At 41.5% G+C, this 13818-nt stretch overlaps 1 protein-coding gene across 1 annotated transcript; it reads right to left on the bottom strand.

Moving 5' to 3' along the window:
* Window positions 1–1386: 1386 nt before the first annotated feature.
* RAD21L1 (RAD21 cohesin complex component like 1) lies at window positions 1387–13068 on the bottom strand. The gene is made up of 13 exons (XM_059862614.1): window positions 12925–13068; window positions 12641–12770; window positions 11058–11157; window positions 9993–10099; window positions 9444–9629; window positions 8726–8827; window positions 7618–7728; window positions 6390–6619; window positions 5444–5546; window positions 4589–4728; window positions 3828–3908; window positions 3182–3259; window positions 1387–2391 (listed from the first exon to the last, which is right to left on the bottom strand). The coding sequence occupies exons 1-13, from the start codon at window positions 13066–13068 to the stop codon at window positions 2200–2202; spliced, it is 1704 nt and encodes a 567-aa protein (XP_059718597.1). The 3' UTR covers window positions 1387–2199.
* Between the last annotated feature and the right edge of the window lie 750 nt (window positions 13069–13818).

The raw sequence follows: 13818 nt of genomic DNA, 5'->3' as shown, positions 1-13818 counted from the left end.
GGGCAGCTCCGTGCCCGCGGCCGGGAGCGCCCAAGGTCGGCTGTGGACACCCCCGTGGGGACCAGGAGCGTCAGAGATGCACATGTGCCTGTGCTATAAACATCCAGCCTGTGTGGATCCACATACGGATTTATGGAGGGAAATGTTAATGTGGCAAATATTCACAGCCAGAGTAGAATCTGCACCCAGTTTGGGTCTGGACCCCAGGCCCATCGTGCTTCCCAGACATTTCCTCCTCCCTTTGTCACTCCCCCATGGGTATTCCAGAGTTTTGACAAACCTGTTTGGTAAATACATGTCAGTCTTTCTTCCAGCACTATTTCCTGCATGATTTGTACCTCATTTATCCCGACACACAGACTGTTTTCAGTGTATATATATCTCCTGCCTCCCATTTATTCCTGCCCGCCTCCAGCTGCCTTTTGTTTCCCTCTTTCCCGGTGAATCCAACGCACAGCCTCTCTCCTTGAAAGGAAAATTAATGACTTATCACAGCTGCTGCCACTGGAGCAGCTCTGACCATGTGGCACAGGCAGCAGCTCTGCTGTGAGATGCAGAGTCATTCGTGATGGCTTTTGGGAAAGAAAAATGGTTTCTCCTTCCTTCTGCAGTCTGCAGTGCTTGGTCTCCCAGGATACTCTGACCTGAAGAGTGGGAGCACCACTCCAGGGAGATTGGGCCTGCTGCAGGGAAAGAGGGAGAGGTTTTCACCAAACCCAAACCCTTTTCCCAGGTCAGCACCTGGCTTTGGAAGTGCCAGGCCTGCCATAAGGAAAAGATGAGCTGCCCTTGTTTCCAGTCTTGCCTGAGCCATGCTCCTATTCCCACCCAAAAATAGTGTTTCTTTTGCAGAAAACTGAGAGGTTTTTATCATACAGGGATGCTTTTCTCTTCCTTACACCCAGAAAAGGAACTCCTCAGAGAACAGCCGCAAAGGCACAATACTTATTTAATCAAATATTCCTGTTCGGAAAGGACAGTCAGCTGGAACACCCCCACAGCCAGTGGCCACCCCATGCCCCACACTGGGGCTTCACTTCTTTTAAAGCCTTTTTACTCCCTTAAACAGACCCTCAAAACCAAACTACCCCAAATCCTGTGGGACAGGAAGCACACACATTAGTGGGCACAGAGAAACTGGGTGTCACTGAGGTGAGTGAACACCTGGAAGCCAGGTGACAGCATCACCCATCCTTTCCCATTTAAAGTAAAATCACCAACTCACTCACTCTGAGATTAACCCACAGGATTTGATCCTTCAGAAGAAACACCAGCAAGCAAAGGAAACATCTTCTGATTTTTATTGATTCCACATGAAGGAACAGTGATGTCCCCACAGCACTGAAGCACCTGAGTGGGGCACAACCATCCCTCCTCCAGGTGGGATGCAGCTGGAAACCAAGAGCTCCAGAAAATGACAGTAAAAGGGATAAAATTTATCCTAAATTAGATAAAAATGCAAAGAACTAAGAATATTTCAGTTAACATCCATTTTTAAATAGGTCTACACATGAATAAAGGTGTTAATAAGTTAAAAAGCTCTGTGAAATCTGAAAATGCAAGCTTTCTAGGAAATAGAATTTCTGGCTGCATCTTCGGGACTCTTCTAGGGCCAGTGTAACCTCTGTCTGCCTGAACACACAAAAGCAACACTGGAGACAGTGCCCTGCTAGATCTTAAAATATGAAATATTGAACATTCTTGGACAGGAACAATTTTAAATAGTCTAAATTTTTTTGCTACAGAGAGTAAACAGATAACTCTGATTGATGGTATTAGAGAATTAACAGACACAAGCCTTGTCAAAAATAATTTAAGCTTTAAAGGTAGTCTCTGAGAAAAGTTTTGAAGGAATTTTATAAAATTCCTTTGAGGATTTTTATAAAATTCCCTTGAGGACCTTTATAAAATCCTTCACAATGTAAATATTTTATGTAGAATATATATTTTAGTGGTATTTTATTACATATTGTATAACTATCATATAACTCATCATGTAACTATAAATATTAATAAATAAGCCCTGTAGTGATCACCTGGGGCAGAACCCCTGCACCAGCCATGACTGGGTGGTGTAGAGGACAGGGAGCTCTGCTCATCTCCCACAGCTTGATAAGACATTCCATCCTTTTCCCAGGAAAACTGGAAAAAGGATGGAAATTTGCTGGAAAATGCAACCTAAGTTGTATTTTGATCAGTTTATCTGATCTTGTCAAACATGGGCCCAGCAGTGGCTGTGAGGTCAGCGAAGGGCTCGGGCTGCTGCAGCTCGAGGACCTGCTGCTTCTTCAGCACCAGAAAGATGTAAAATGTGGCTGCAGCTTCTTTCCGGGTGTTTCTCTGGCAGAACTCCCGAAAACTGAAGGAACTCATGCCTGATCTCTTCAGTTGCTGTGTAAGGGAAGTGAGAAATCAGTCAGAAGGTCAGCTTCTCCACCAGTAAAACTGGAGCCCATGGAATCCAAACAGAGAGCACTGCATAGAGGGAATATCTCTGCCTGAATGCCTCAAATAGGATCCAATCTCTATAGAATCATGGAAGCACACATTGGTTTGGTTTAGAAGGGACCTTAAACACCATCTCATTCCCCTACCCTGGATACCTCCCACTAGACAAGGTTGTTCCAAGCCCCATCCAACCTGGCCATGAACACTTCCAGAGATGGGGAGTCCACAACATCTCTGGCTATCTTCCATCTGTGTTTATAGAAGTGACTCTTAACATTTTAATGCCATAATAGTGTTGGTACTTATGTGTGTTACTAAAATCTACAATTCCACTGAATTCCATTACACCAGTGGAGTGCTTCCATCATGCTTTGTGATTGATAACAACAAATATCATTGAGCAGTTCTTTGGGCTCAGTTATCTCTTGTATTTTTAAAGGCTGTACTTAGGTGTAAATATTTATTTACTATTTGCACAAAACCTTTGAAATACATTTAAAAAAAAGAGCATTCAGAAAATTCTAGTAATTCCAGCAGCTGTGGAAAGGAACACCACACATCAAGCATACAGAATCCTGATTTTCCACAGAAATACCAAAAAAAGCACATGCTGCAAGTGAGAGGCAGAGACACTACTGTCTAATGGACAGTAGAAGGAAGAGCTTTTCTAACATGGTCCAGCTAAAATCAACACCAGCTTTTGGTATCTAATAACAAAATCCAGCACTGGTACCTGTAAAGTTTTTTCTAACCGAAGAGTTCTTTTGCCCCATCTTATTTCTTCGTTGTATTCCCCAGTGGTTGTTTGCTCCTTGAGAGGAAGTAAACAGAAAGTTAGTCAGGGTGTGTAAAAAGTCACTCACCAAGAGAAATAGGACTGGAGTTCCAGGCTGGCTGAAAATCCAGATGGAACTGGATATCTGGATAGCCAAACTCAGGGAACCTGGAGCCTCTGACACCTCTGTGCTTACACAAGGCTGTGTGAAACAAAAGAATGGGACCTGTGTGCTTTGTGCTACAGAGACAGCTCAGGTGCAACATGGACATGGTCCCAGTAAGGCAGCTCCACAGCCAGGTACTGCTCTGTGGGACTGGAATTCTGACAGGATTTGTACTGGCCAGGAGCTTAAAGAGATATTCAAATATTTGGCTTGGGATTTTGGGTTTAACCTCTGAAGCCTGCAGCTGACTGCCCTGGTTTCAGAGTACCTGAGCATCCTACGAACCATTATTTCCCATTATTTCCTTCTCACAGAAAGCAAAACTCCCTGTGGAAGTTCATGATTATATATATATTTTTTTTTTTTAATTTTTTTTTTTTTTTTAGGAAAAAGGGTTCTCTTCTGAAACAAGCCAGGGCATCAGCTTAGGACACACACCTCTGGCATTTCCACCTGCTGTGCTTCAACTTCCTGGCCCAGGGAATTTTTTGAGCTGTCGGAGAAGGCTGCTCCATCCTCCTGTGAACATGAAAAAGACAATCATTAGGCCTGGCCATTTATGCACACAGTGCAATTCTCTTTACACAGTTCTTCTCAAAGAATTTATTGTAATGAATTTTTTCAAAATAAGTTATTAGCTGCTATTTCTACCGTGTCTTTCCTGATACAGGGAAGGGCCTCACTGTAGGATTTATCTACAGATGAATCTAAACCTATGGGCAGAGTTCAGGCATGGAGCACACATTTTCTGCTGCCATTAGCTCCAATTTCATCACTTTTCAACATTAATGAGCCTCATATTCTCTAAAGAATGCCCTTTATCAGAAGTGAAGATGGAAGAGATATTGCTTAAGTATTTCCTCAATATGACACACAAAATGTAAGTTTTATCCTCTATAAAGATTATATTTGTCTCTTTAGTACAATATTTCATATTTAATATAAAGCTCTCATTTATTCTCAGTGATTAAACTGTAATCTATGCTGATTAATAAACATTTTAATTAATCATTCATTCATTGTGGGAGTTTACCAAATTATAAATAAACTTTCATCACACAAGCTACTTAATGCTCTCTTGACTGTTTTTAGCATCCTTTCCAAACATTAGTAATTTCTTAACATTTTAAATGGAACTTTAGCAAAAAGTGGAACCAATAGACACACTTAGGTCTCTAAAACTGAGGAAAACTGCTCACTATAATTTCACCACAGTTCTCATTGGTTTCATTTGTGTCATTCTGTGATGTCAACATAAAGGAATCATTTCTAATTTTTCTCCCAGTCTCGGAATGAGCTGGCTCCTGCAGGTAACTCGGCTCTTCTACTGGCAGCATCTCTGTATTAATAGAAAACCAAGGTTGAAGAGGAAATTACTGTGAATCACCATCCTTAAAAAAACCCACTGAAAACCAAAAATCACACACAAGTTCACAGTCTTTGAGAGGAAGAGCCAGAATAAGCAAATATTGAAGAAACATCATTCCCAACAGAAGCATGGAAGAAGAGCCTTCCAAGGGAGGTTTTCCTTTTCTGAAAGTTGACCTTTATGGACTCACAGGAGGTGGGTTTGTTAATTAATTTTTGAGGCAGATTAGGTTCCCAGTAGAGCAAAGGAATGCAAGTGGATACATCCTTCTCAGAACATCTAAAATGGAACTCTTCTTCTTGCTTGATATTTACCAAACACATCTTCCAGATACAAGTAGAACTATTTACATTCATTTGGAATTTTGGAGAGAAGTTTGATTAAGCTTAGGATAAGTGGGAAGCTATTTTTAAAAATTATATTGAAAAAAAACCCCACAAGTAACATTACCCAAATCTGCAGTTTCAGAGATAATTAGAGAAACCAAAGATGAAACAAAAAATATCTTCTCATGGCACAAGGAAGAAAAAACTTGGATTTCATTTAATTTCTAAGAAACAAAAGAACAGCAAAGTAGTAATTTGTGTAATACTGAACACCAACGCCTCTTGTGTCTCTCAAACATTATGTAGAATAGAAAATACTCTCTAACAGCTAATTCTGCACAACAGAATTAAAATATTACCTGTAGTATCTTGCTTTTTTCTCATTTCCTTCATTTTAGACATCCTCCGTATTCCATTTGCTCTCATCTTAAATCTGTCAGGCTTGAAGCATTTTTCAAACAACTGAAAATAATTATTTTTTGTTTGATTTCAGAATATTGTGTCAGATTATTTACAAACATCAAGACAAAATATGAATATGAGCTGTATGTTAATGACTGCAACCCAGAATTTCAGTATTTGAATTAGGTCACTGAAAATTTGCAATTTTTTTTGTATGTTTTTAAGCAATAGCCTTCTGCAGCTCTGACATGAATTCCATTTAAAAAAAAACATTTTAGGAGCAGCTTGAATCATTTTTCTTGAAGCCAGCCAGTAGGGAAAGATGAAAGAAAGAAACATCTACAGTTTTCATCTTCTTAAAGAGCAAGTTGTAATTCTGCAGCTGGACTCTAAGTGGTGAAGCTGCACTGCTGCAGTGAACCCTTCCAAATCCATTAGCAATATTCTACTACTAATGTCTGATGTACCTTTAAAGTAAATACAAACAAAAGATATCTCAAATTGATTACAAAGAGGAAATAAACCAGAAAACAATACAACAAAGGAAAAAGTATAAAAGAAATGGATAGAAAAGTAAAAAGTTGTGTCTCAGTATAAGATCAGTCAAGTACCAGTGTGTGAAATGAAACATCAGCTCTCATGTTCCTTTTGTAATTTTTCACTTGTTGGAGTGCAGAAGGTTAAGGCTGTGACCCCACAGATGATGAAACAATTAGTGGTGAGTGTGCAAACCATCAGGTGTCCAGCTGACCTGTACAGGAGAGCAATGCTCAGTGCACACCTGCAGCCAGCTCCAACTTCAGGGTCTACAAAACCTCTCTCAGTCAGATCCCAGCTCTGCAACAATCCTGGAATCCTGGAACCTACACAGGGGCACAGGCCCCACAAGGAACTGATGTTTACCTTTTGCAGCTGAGCATGAATCATAGGCTGTGAAGAATGAGACAGGAGTTTATCCACAGCTCCCCACTCCTTCCACATCATTGTTTTCTTGGTTGGGGGAGCGAAGTCCAGCGTGGCCATGAGGTCAGTGTAGTTGGTGAGCTGCTTGTAAATTGTTTGGCAGCTGAGCTCCTTCTCTACATCCACCAGCAGCTTCCTCTTTCTTTGTTTTTTCTTCCTCTGGGTGACAGCTACATAAAGCAAGTATTAATAACAAGTCTTAAAGTATATTCCTAGGACATTAAGCCCACAAAAAAAGCCCAGTGAATCAACCTGGCTGCCAACCTTCTGAACACTGCCTAGACTTGAAAATCAAAGCACAAGTGCACAGGCCATTCCTTCAAAAGTTTCTATGAAGTTTTCACTCTTTGTACTCTTTTAGGGGAAATTCCCTTATGTTTAATTGTGGAGGACAAATGACTCTTTTAATAAAGAGCTGGGTACAGGACAACTTAATGAGAACACATGCTACAGCAACAAGACTGAATAAGCTGTCTTTAATCCATCAGGAAGTTAAGTGCTCCAGGAACTGCTGATGCACTCAAGAGGTTTCATTACCTCATAATTAATATCTGTATTTGTCAGTTTAATCCTTTAGCAATTTAATTAAGATGTAAACACAAAAGAAAGACACAGATTAGTTATGTAGCCATAACTTCCTGGATATTATTTGGGCAGGCCAGAAAATTCCAATATTGTAAATATTGCTGTCAACATGAGCTTGCTTATTCATAAACAGCCATCAATGTGATAGGGGACATTTAGATTTCCTCTACAGAGGAAATGGAATACTCTTCACCTTGGATCTTGTTAAAAGTATACAAACCAATGTTTTCCAAAGGCTTGAAAGTTTTAGGATTGTGATTTTTAATATAAAAGTCACTGATGTGTCACTGGCAATTGAAGTTTTTCAGGTCAATCTTCAGTACCACCCCCAAAGCCAAGCTTGCAGAGCTGAAGAGCAACAAAACTTGACTTGTACATGGAAGAAGCTGCGAGCACAAATTTGGGCAGCTGAGATAAATAACCTGACACTGGGTTTGTATATTTACTATAAAAAGGAACTCTGACAGCAGGAGCATTTGAAATCTAAGGTGGGAATAATCTATATTGCAAGTATTTTCACTACTAAGAAGCAAACCAAACCTATTTAAAGCAAACATTCATCAGAAATGTATCAACTTCTGACCTGTATCATCAACTGGCTCAAGCACAAATCCTTCTTCCTGGAACAAAAGGATTGTCTCACTCATTGTGTGATTTCCATCCTTAATGGTGCTGTCTGCACAGTTGGACTCAACTGCAAGAAAACCCAGCAAATAACCCAAATTAAAAAAAAAAAAAAAAAAAAAGTTATAATATGGACTAATTTCTCAATCACACGACAGAGAATGCTACCAGACAAAACCAGCAAGAAATGGGAAACTGTGGTTTTGTTTATAATCTCACTTATGTTCACCAGTTCCTTCTCATACTCCCATGCTCTACACTTCCCTTCACTGATCCCAGAATGACCAGGCCATAGCAGAGACAGAAAAACCCACACAACAGAAAGTGTTTAGGGGCAAAGGTGTTACGTTTCAAACCCTATCTGTTTCCAGTTCCAGGCAAGTGCTTGGCACTTGTGGGGACAAGTGGGGACATCTCTGTCAACAGAAACGGAAAAGGAAAAGCAGCACCAGCAATAGAGCAAGGAGAGGCAAGAGCCACTCTATCCCTATAAAGCTGTTCCAGAATTCTCTGTTTTAAACTAACACTCTGATGGGGGAGTAAGGATTTAAGATAGCAAAACTTTCTCAGAAATAGTTATCAAAGCTTAATTTCTTTCATCAGCATCAAACCAAAAGAAGATTAACAGCACCTTTATGAGCTACTTAAGTGTCATTTGTTGCAGAAATATGAAGCCAGAAATAGAAGCACAGAATTGTTTCTGTTGGAAAAGACCTTTTAAGCTCTCACTAGGAAAGTTCACTGTTACAGGACAGCGTTATTTGGGTTTCTTTCCCCCTCAAAAGAGACATCATGCTGTGAGCAGCAGGGTGGACCAACAGCATATCCAACAGGATGTCACATGAAGGTGTTTCTAAGCAGTGTGAAGTTACAAATTTGGAATCCTAAATCAAATAAAATTATCCTAAAATGGGGGATGAAGCAGTTTAGGGGAAAAAAAAAAGGCAAAATAAATGAAGAAAGGAAAAAGGCACAAGGATACTACAAAAAGCTGAATGTGAGTGGCATTAGGCATTAACACAGGAACAGAGGGTTTATGTGAGACGGAGCAGACACTGCAAACTCACTGGCTGTGCTGTTCTCTGGCAGATCTTGTGACAAAGAACGTGCTTCCTCCACATCAAGAATGTCTTTATCTAGGACATTTTGCTCATCCCTCAACAAGATTTCTTAAATACAAAGCACATAGTTTTAATCATTCTAAGCCTTAGTAGTCATGAAATAGCCTGATATAGCCTAATGTTAGTCAAGGTTAATACTCTGCAAAGAAAGCAAGCTCAGCTTCTGCAGATGGCCGTCAGTGGTGTGGCTGCCTGCAGCAGCACACAAAGGAGGGGATTAGTCCCAAGTTTGAGATTTCCACCCTTTAAAAAAAAAAAAAATACGGCCTTGACAGTGTTAACAGGTAATCTGTAAGGTTTACATAAATGCTCTAAGCCATAATGATGCAGAAACTACTTTGCTGCCTTTGTTATTACAACAGGAAGGATAAAAATGCTGCACTATTTCACTTCTGAAAACAGAAATTAATTGTAAAACATTAAACATAAATTTAATGCCTTTAATTCTAAAATAATGAAATACAGCCTTTAAACCAATTTGACTTGGCAGCGTCTAAGTGAACATAGACTTAGTGACAGGTAGGAAAAATATATGTATGAAAACAACAACTAACATAGAAGTTATGTTTGACAACAATCGCTTTGGTGCTGTCTTGACTGTTTTCCTGTAAGAATAAAAATATTTGGAAAGGAACCAATTATCTTTGCCTGTGGCAAACCCTACCAATCATATCTACAGCATCTTCCTCATCCCCAAAACAGTCATCCTGGAAGCAGTAAAAATCTTCGTGCAGCACAGATTTGTCTCCGCTGGTGCTGGCGGAGTTGGGATTGGCCACCAGACTGTTACTGCTCATCAGGACACTGCCCTCAAAGAAGCTCTGCCTCCTTAGTGCTTCTGCTTCTTCACCTGCGGGAACACACAATTCCTGATCCCTCATCTGTGTGACTTTTGTAAACCCAGATATATCAATTTCCTAATTTTTCAAGTCATTTTTAAAAGATTGCAAGACATCCCATACCTCAAATGGAATAAAGAATAAACAATGTTATCTAATTAAGTAAAAGCAGGAAATGTTTGGTTTGGTTCTCAGTCTCTGACACCAGATTATATTGCTTACACAAAATTTTAAACCTAAGACTGCATGATTGGCCAATCAGCAAAACCATGAAACAAATGGACCTTTAATCACAGCTTTTTCACACGTGGAAAGGGCTCACATAAAACACACTTCCCCTTATGAAATTCTTTCACTTTCTCAACTACTCTCACCAAAGTTTCTATCACAGAGAAGTATACTGCTTTCATAATCCTCTTTAAGTGTGATTTCTTCAGCTCTGCTCTGATTCAAGGTAAAATGTTCAGCAACATCAATGGCCCTGATGAAAAAAATATTATAAAAATATAGAGTGAACTGAAACTCGTTGAGCATTCAGCTGGACTGTGAAAACTTGTTTCTACACAGCCTTCAATCCTGGCATTTTATCACAAGTCCCCATATTTCTCCACTCCCTTTTGCCAGTAAACTTGGGCTTTTGTGATTTTGTTCCCATCCAAGCCCTGATACCTACCAGACCCTTGTCAAAAGGCAACTAATCAGCAAAACATCTCTTAAATCAAATTACACAACTCTTGAGCAGGTAGAAAAGGCATCTTTACAGAGTCAGCACTTGAATAAAGTGTATTATATTGCAGCTGTACTTAGAAAATAATAAACCCTTACTGATCCCATCAAACCATATTTATGAGGAGGTACAGAGCGACCCTCGGTGGAAATCTCTTGTCCTGGACCTTTGGGGCATCAGAGCCATCAGAAACATGACTTAGCCTCCTGGTTTTTATCAGTTTTCTACATTAGTGCTGCTTTGTGTCAAAAAAACCTAAGAAATGTGCTGGCTTTTTCTCAGGAGCCAGGCTGACTATTGCTGATAAAACACCCCAGTCCCAGAGAGCAGTGGAGCAGAAACAAAATGAAGTTACCCAGTGGAACAGTGCAACACTGTGTGGTTACTGGCCACATCTTTCAGGATTAATACTAATTTTTATATCTTCTCTTGAGGTTCAGAAAGCTGTTTGCATCCTTCACTCAGACAATTTAAAATCCTGAAGTTCAAGTTCAAGACATTATTCCATTGTGAAGGTCTGTTGACTAAAGGACTGAAGAAAACTACCAAAGCACAATGCCTGTGGCTGTAGCCTTGTAGAGCTCAGAATTTAGGAGAATTCAGTTATTAAATCAAAACAACCCAATCTGAGTCTCAATCAGATAACAGCAAGTGTATAGCTTTTACTTCTGAAAATTGTAAAAGAATGAATAAAAACTAGGGAAGCATTTACTTTACATCTGGTAGTGGTGCTTCAAAATCATGAAATTCTTCAGGTAATGTAATGGACTGATAAGCAGCCTCAAAGTTCCCTTCTGGAAGGTCAAGAAGCCCTGAAATAAACAGACAACATAACAAAATAAGTATCAATAAAATAAAAGTAGTGTTCTCTCCCAAGTAGGTATAATAAGCCCATAAACCTGTCAGGAGGGACTGCTGCCATTCTAAATCACATAATGGTAAAGCTTAGGCACCCAAAAGTGGAATTTCAGTTTCCATGTCCTTAAGATAATCTATTTTTTACAGAGAGACACAAAAGAGTCTGCTGCAACAGGACCTGAAATATGTAAGTACTTGTGTTGGTGAGCAGCTGCTTTAAGTCCCTGGAAGGTTCTCCCAGCTGACGTCTAGCCCAGAGGCTTTCACAGCACTGCAAATGAACCACTGTGTTTTCCTTTCCTCTGCTCTGTCTCCATAACACTGTTCTCCAGCATCAAATAACTATGTACTCAGACTGCCAATTACTTGGGAATCAGAGAAGCCTGGAAAAATTCACATGAGGAGGGATTTCTCAAGGTCACCCAACCCAACCTTTTGCTCAGAACAAGGTTAATTTCAAAGTCAGATCACTTTTGTCTATTTCTGTTGATGCAGATTTCACAGCATCCCTGAACATCCTTTTTCAGCATTTTACCACTTCTGCTGAGATTCTTCTCCCCCTTTCTATCTAGGTAAATAAAGTCCCTGTTGCAGCAGTGGTGACTGTTGTGTGTTCTTGAGCTGTGTGGTGCTCTCCAAGTTGCTATAGGATCTATCTCCAAAATAGTCATCAGTTGTGGCAGGCAGATTTCAGTTGCATGTTAAGGGAAAATTTCTTTACTAAAAGGGTTTTCAAGCCCTGGCACAGGCTGCCCAGGGTAATGCTGGAGTCACCATCCCTGGAGGGATTTGAAAGACATGTGGTATTTGGGGACATGGCTTAGTGGTGGCCTTGGCAGTGCTGGGTGAACAGTTGGACTGGGTTTTGGAGGGCTTTTCCAGCCTAAATGGTTCTGTGATTCTATAATTCTGTGATCATATCCTTGAGAATAATGCAGAGTAATTACTGACTATTTTGCAAACAGACCAGGTCACAAAGCACATTAAAACTGGCAGTAGACACTGGTGTTCTCAGGCTTTTTTTTTTAGACAACAGTGCCTTCCATTTATTGCCCAAGTATGACAAATACAGAGCCTGTTGGAAAAGGCTCCAGTCATCTCAGCTCCCTTCTCCCTGTCCACATGGCTAGAGCTCAAAACACACTGTCGGGTCTGGCACTGACACTGTTAGACATGTTGTTAGTGTCATCAGAAATTAAAATTAATTATCTAGCAATGGAGGCTGAACTCAAACATCTTCTTGTAAGCCCACTTAAGATACTGCTTCTGTTAAGGAGTCAAAGACCTGAAATGGAACTTAATTAAGCCAGACCAGCAGTAGGTGCTACTATGTTCAGTTTCCTTTGGGGGCAGTAATGTTTATTTAACAGAAATAGCCAAAAAATAACTTTTAAAATGAGAGGACACAGATGAAAAAATGCTGAATTTTGTGTATACCTGGACGAAAGGCTGTCTTCATTTTGGTCAGAGCTTCATTGCAGTCTGCCAAGAGGTACTTTACTTTCCTGTTGTAAATCCGCACCACCCCCAGGAGTAAGTGTCCAGAGGTTCGCAGAGCTATAGCAAACTGTGAGGATTTAAATTTAAAAAAAGCTGTTTAGGAGTTAGTATTTTTGGCAAAAACGTTAAAATATTACACAGAAGTAACAGAGTTCTCTACGGGACATCAATACCTCCACCCCAGGATTCTGCAGGAGATTCCTCCTCATGCCACAGCCTACCTTTGGGGAGAGGATTTTTTGGACGGTGGCCTCTAAATTGCACTCAAAGACATGTGCCTTGGTCAGCTTCTTCTCCCAGTGAGCAGCCAGCCAGACTTTGGCCAGCGGCCCCCGTTTGTTGATGAGCAAATGGACGTAGAACATAGTGCCTGGCCAAAGGTCTCAGGGCAGCCCTGACAAAATTCTTTGAGCTCTTCCCCTTGCAACAGAAGATGGGTCCTGGGGCAGCAAGCAGGATTAGGGATTTAATGGAATCTGAGGGGATGGGGAACCCAGTTGGGTGCTATGGGGAGGGAGGAATTTAGTGGGATCTGAGGGGATGTGGGTACACAACCAGGCACTGAAGGGGATGAGAGGATTTATGGGATCAGAGGGGACAGGGCACCCAGGCAGATATTGAGGGGATGTGAGGATTTAGTGGGATCCAGAAGGGCTGGGATCACCCAGCTGGCTGCTGAGGGAGTGGGAAAACCCTCAGAGCACTGAGGGAATTAAAGGATTCAGAGGGCAGGCAGGGGGGATTTGGCGAGATCCTTAGAGGATGGGTCAGGGTGGATTTAGTGGTGCCTGAGGGGACAGGGGGAGCCAGCCAGGCCCTGCGGATTTAGCAGGACCTGAGGGGATGGGGTGACCAAGACGCTGAGGGGACAGGGGGCCTGAACAATGCCAGGCGGGACGTGTCGGACTTAGCGGGATCCTGAGGGATGGATGGGCACAGCCGGCCGCTGAGGGGCCTTGCGGGGATGAGGAGGGCCGGGGACCGCGGGGGATCAGCAGACGCTGAGGGGGCTCGGCGGGGCGGGCGGACCCTCTCAGGCCTCAGCCGCGGCTCAGCCGAGGGCGGGAAGGCGCCGCGGGGGGGTCCCACAGCGGGCTCCGCCCACGGAGCTCCCG

The sequence above is a fragment of the Haemorhous mexicanus genome, chromosome 18 (genome assembly GCF_027477595.1).
Source record: "Haemorhous mexicanus isolate bHaeMex1 chromosome 18, bHaeMex1.pri, whole genome shotgun sequence".
In the NCBI taxonomy this organism is placed as follows: domain Eukaryota; kingdom Metazoa; phylum Chordata; class Aves; order Passeriformes; family Fringillidae; genus Haemorhous; species Haemorhous mexicanus.
Note: the sequence above shows the minus strand (reverse complement) of the source record. Positions and strands in the feature narration are given on the sequence as shown.

What these genes read in the sequence shown, in the direction of transcription:
- RAD21L1 (XM_059862614.1), bottom strand. Translation starts at nt 13,068, where the DNA reads ATGTTCTACGTCCATTTGCTCATCAACAAACGGGGGCCGCTGGCCAAA. An exon ending in GCACCACTACCAGATGTAAA is followed by an intron (nt 10,100 to 11,057) that starts GTAAATGCTTCC and finishes TTTTTTCATCAG; the next exon opens with GGCCATTGATGTTGCTGAAC. An exon ending in TTCATGCTCAGCTGCAAAAG is followed by an intron (nt 5,547 to 6,389) that starts GTAAACATCAGT and finishes AATTATTTTCAG; the next exon opens with TTGTTTGAAAAATGCTTCAA.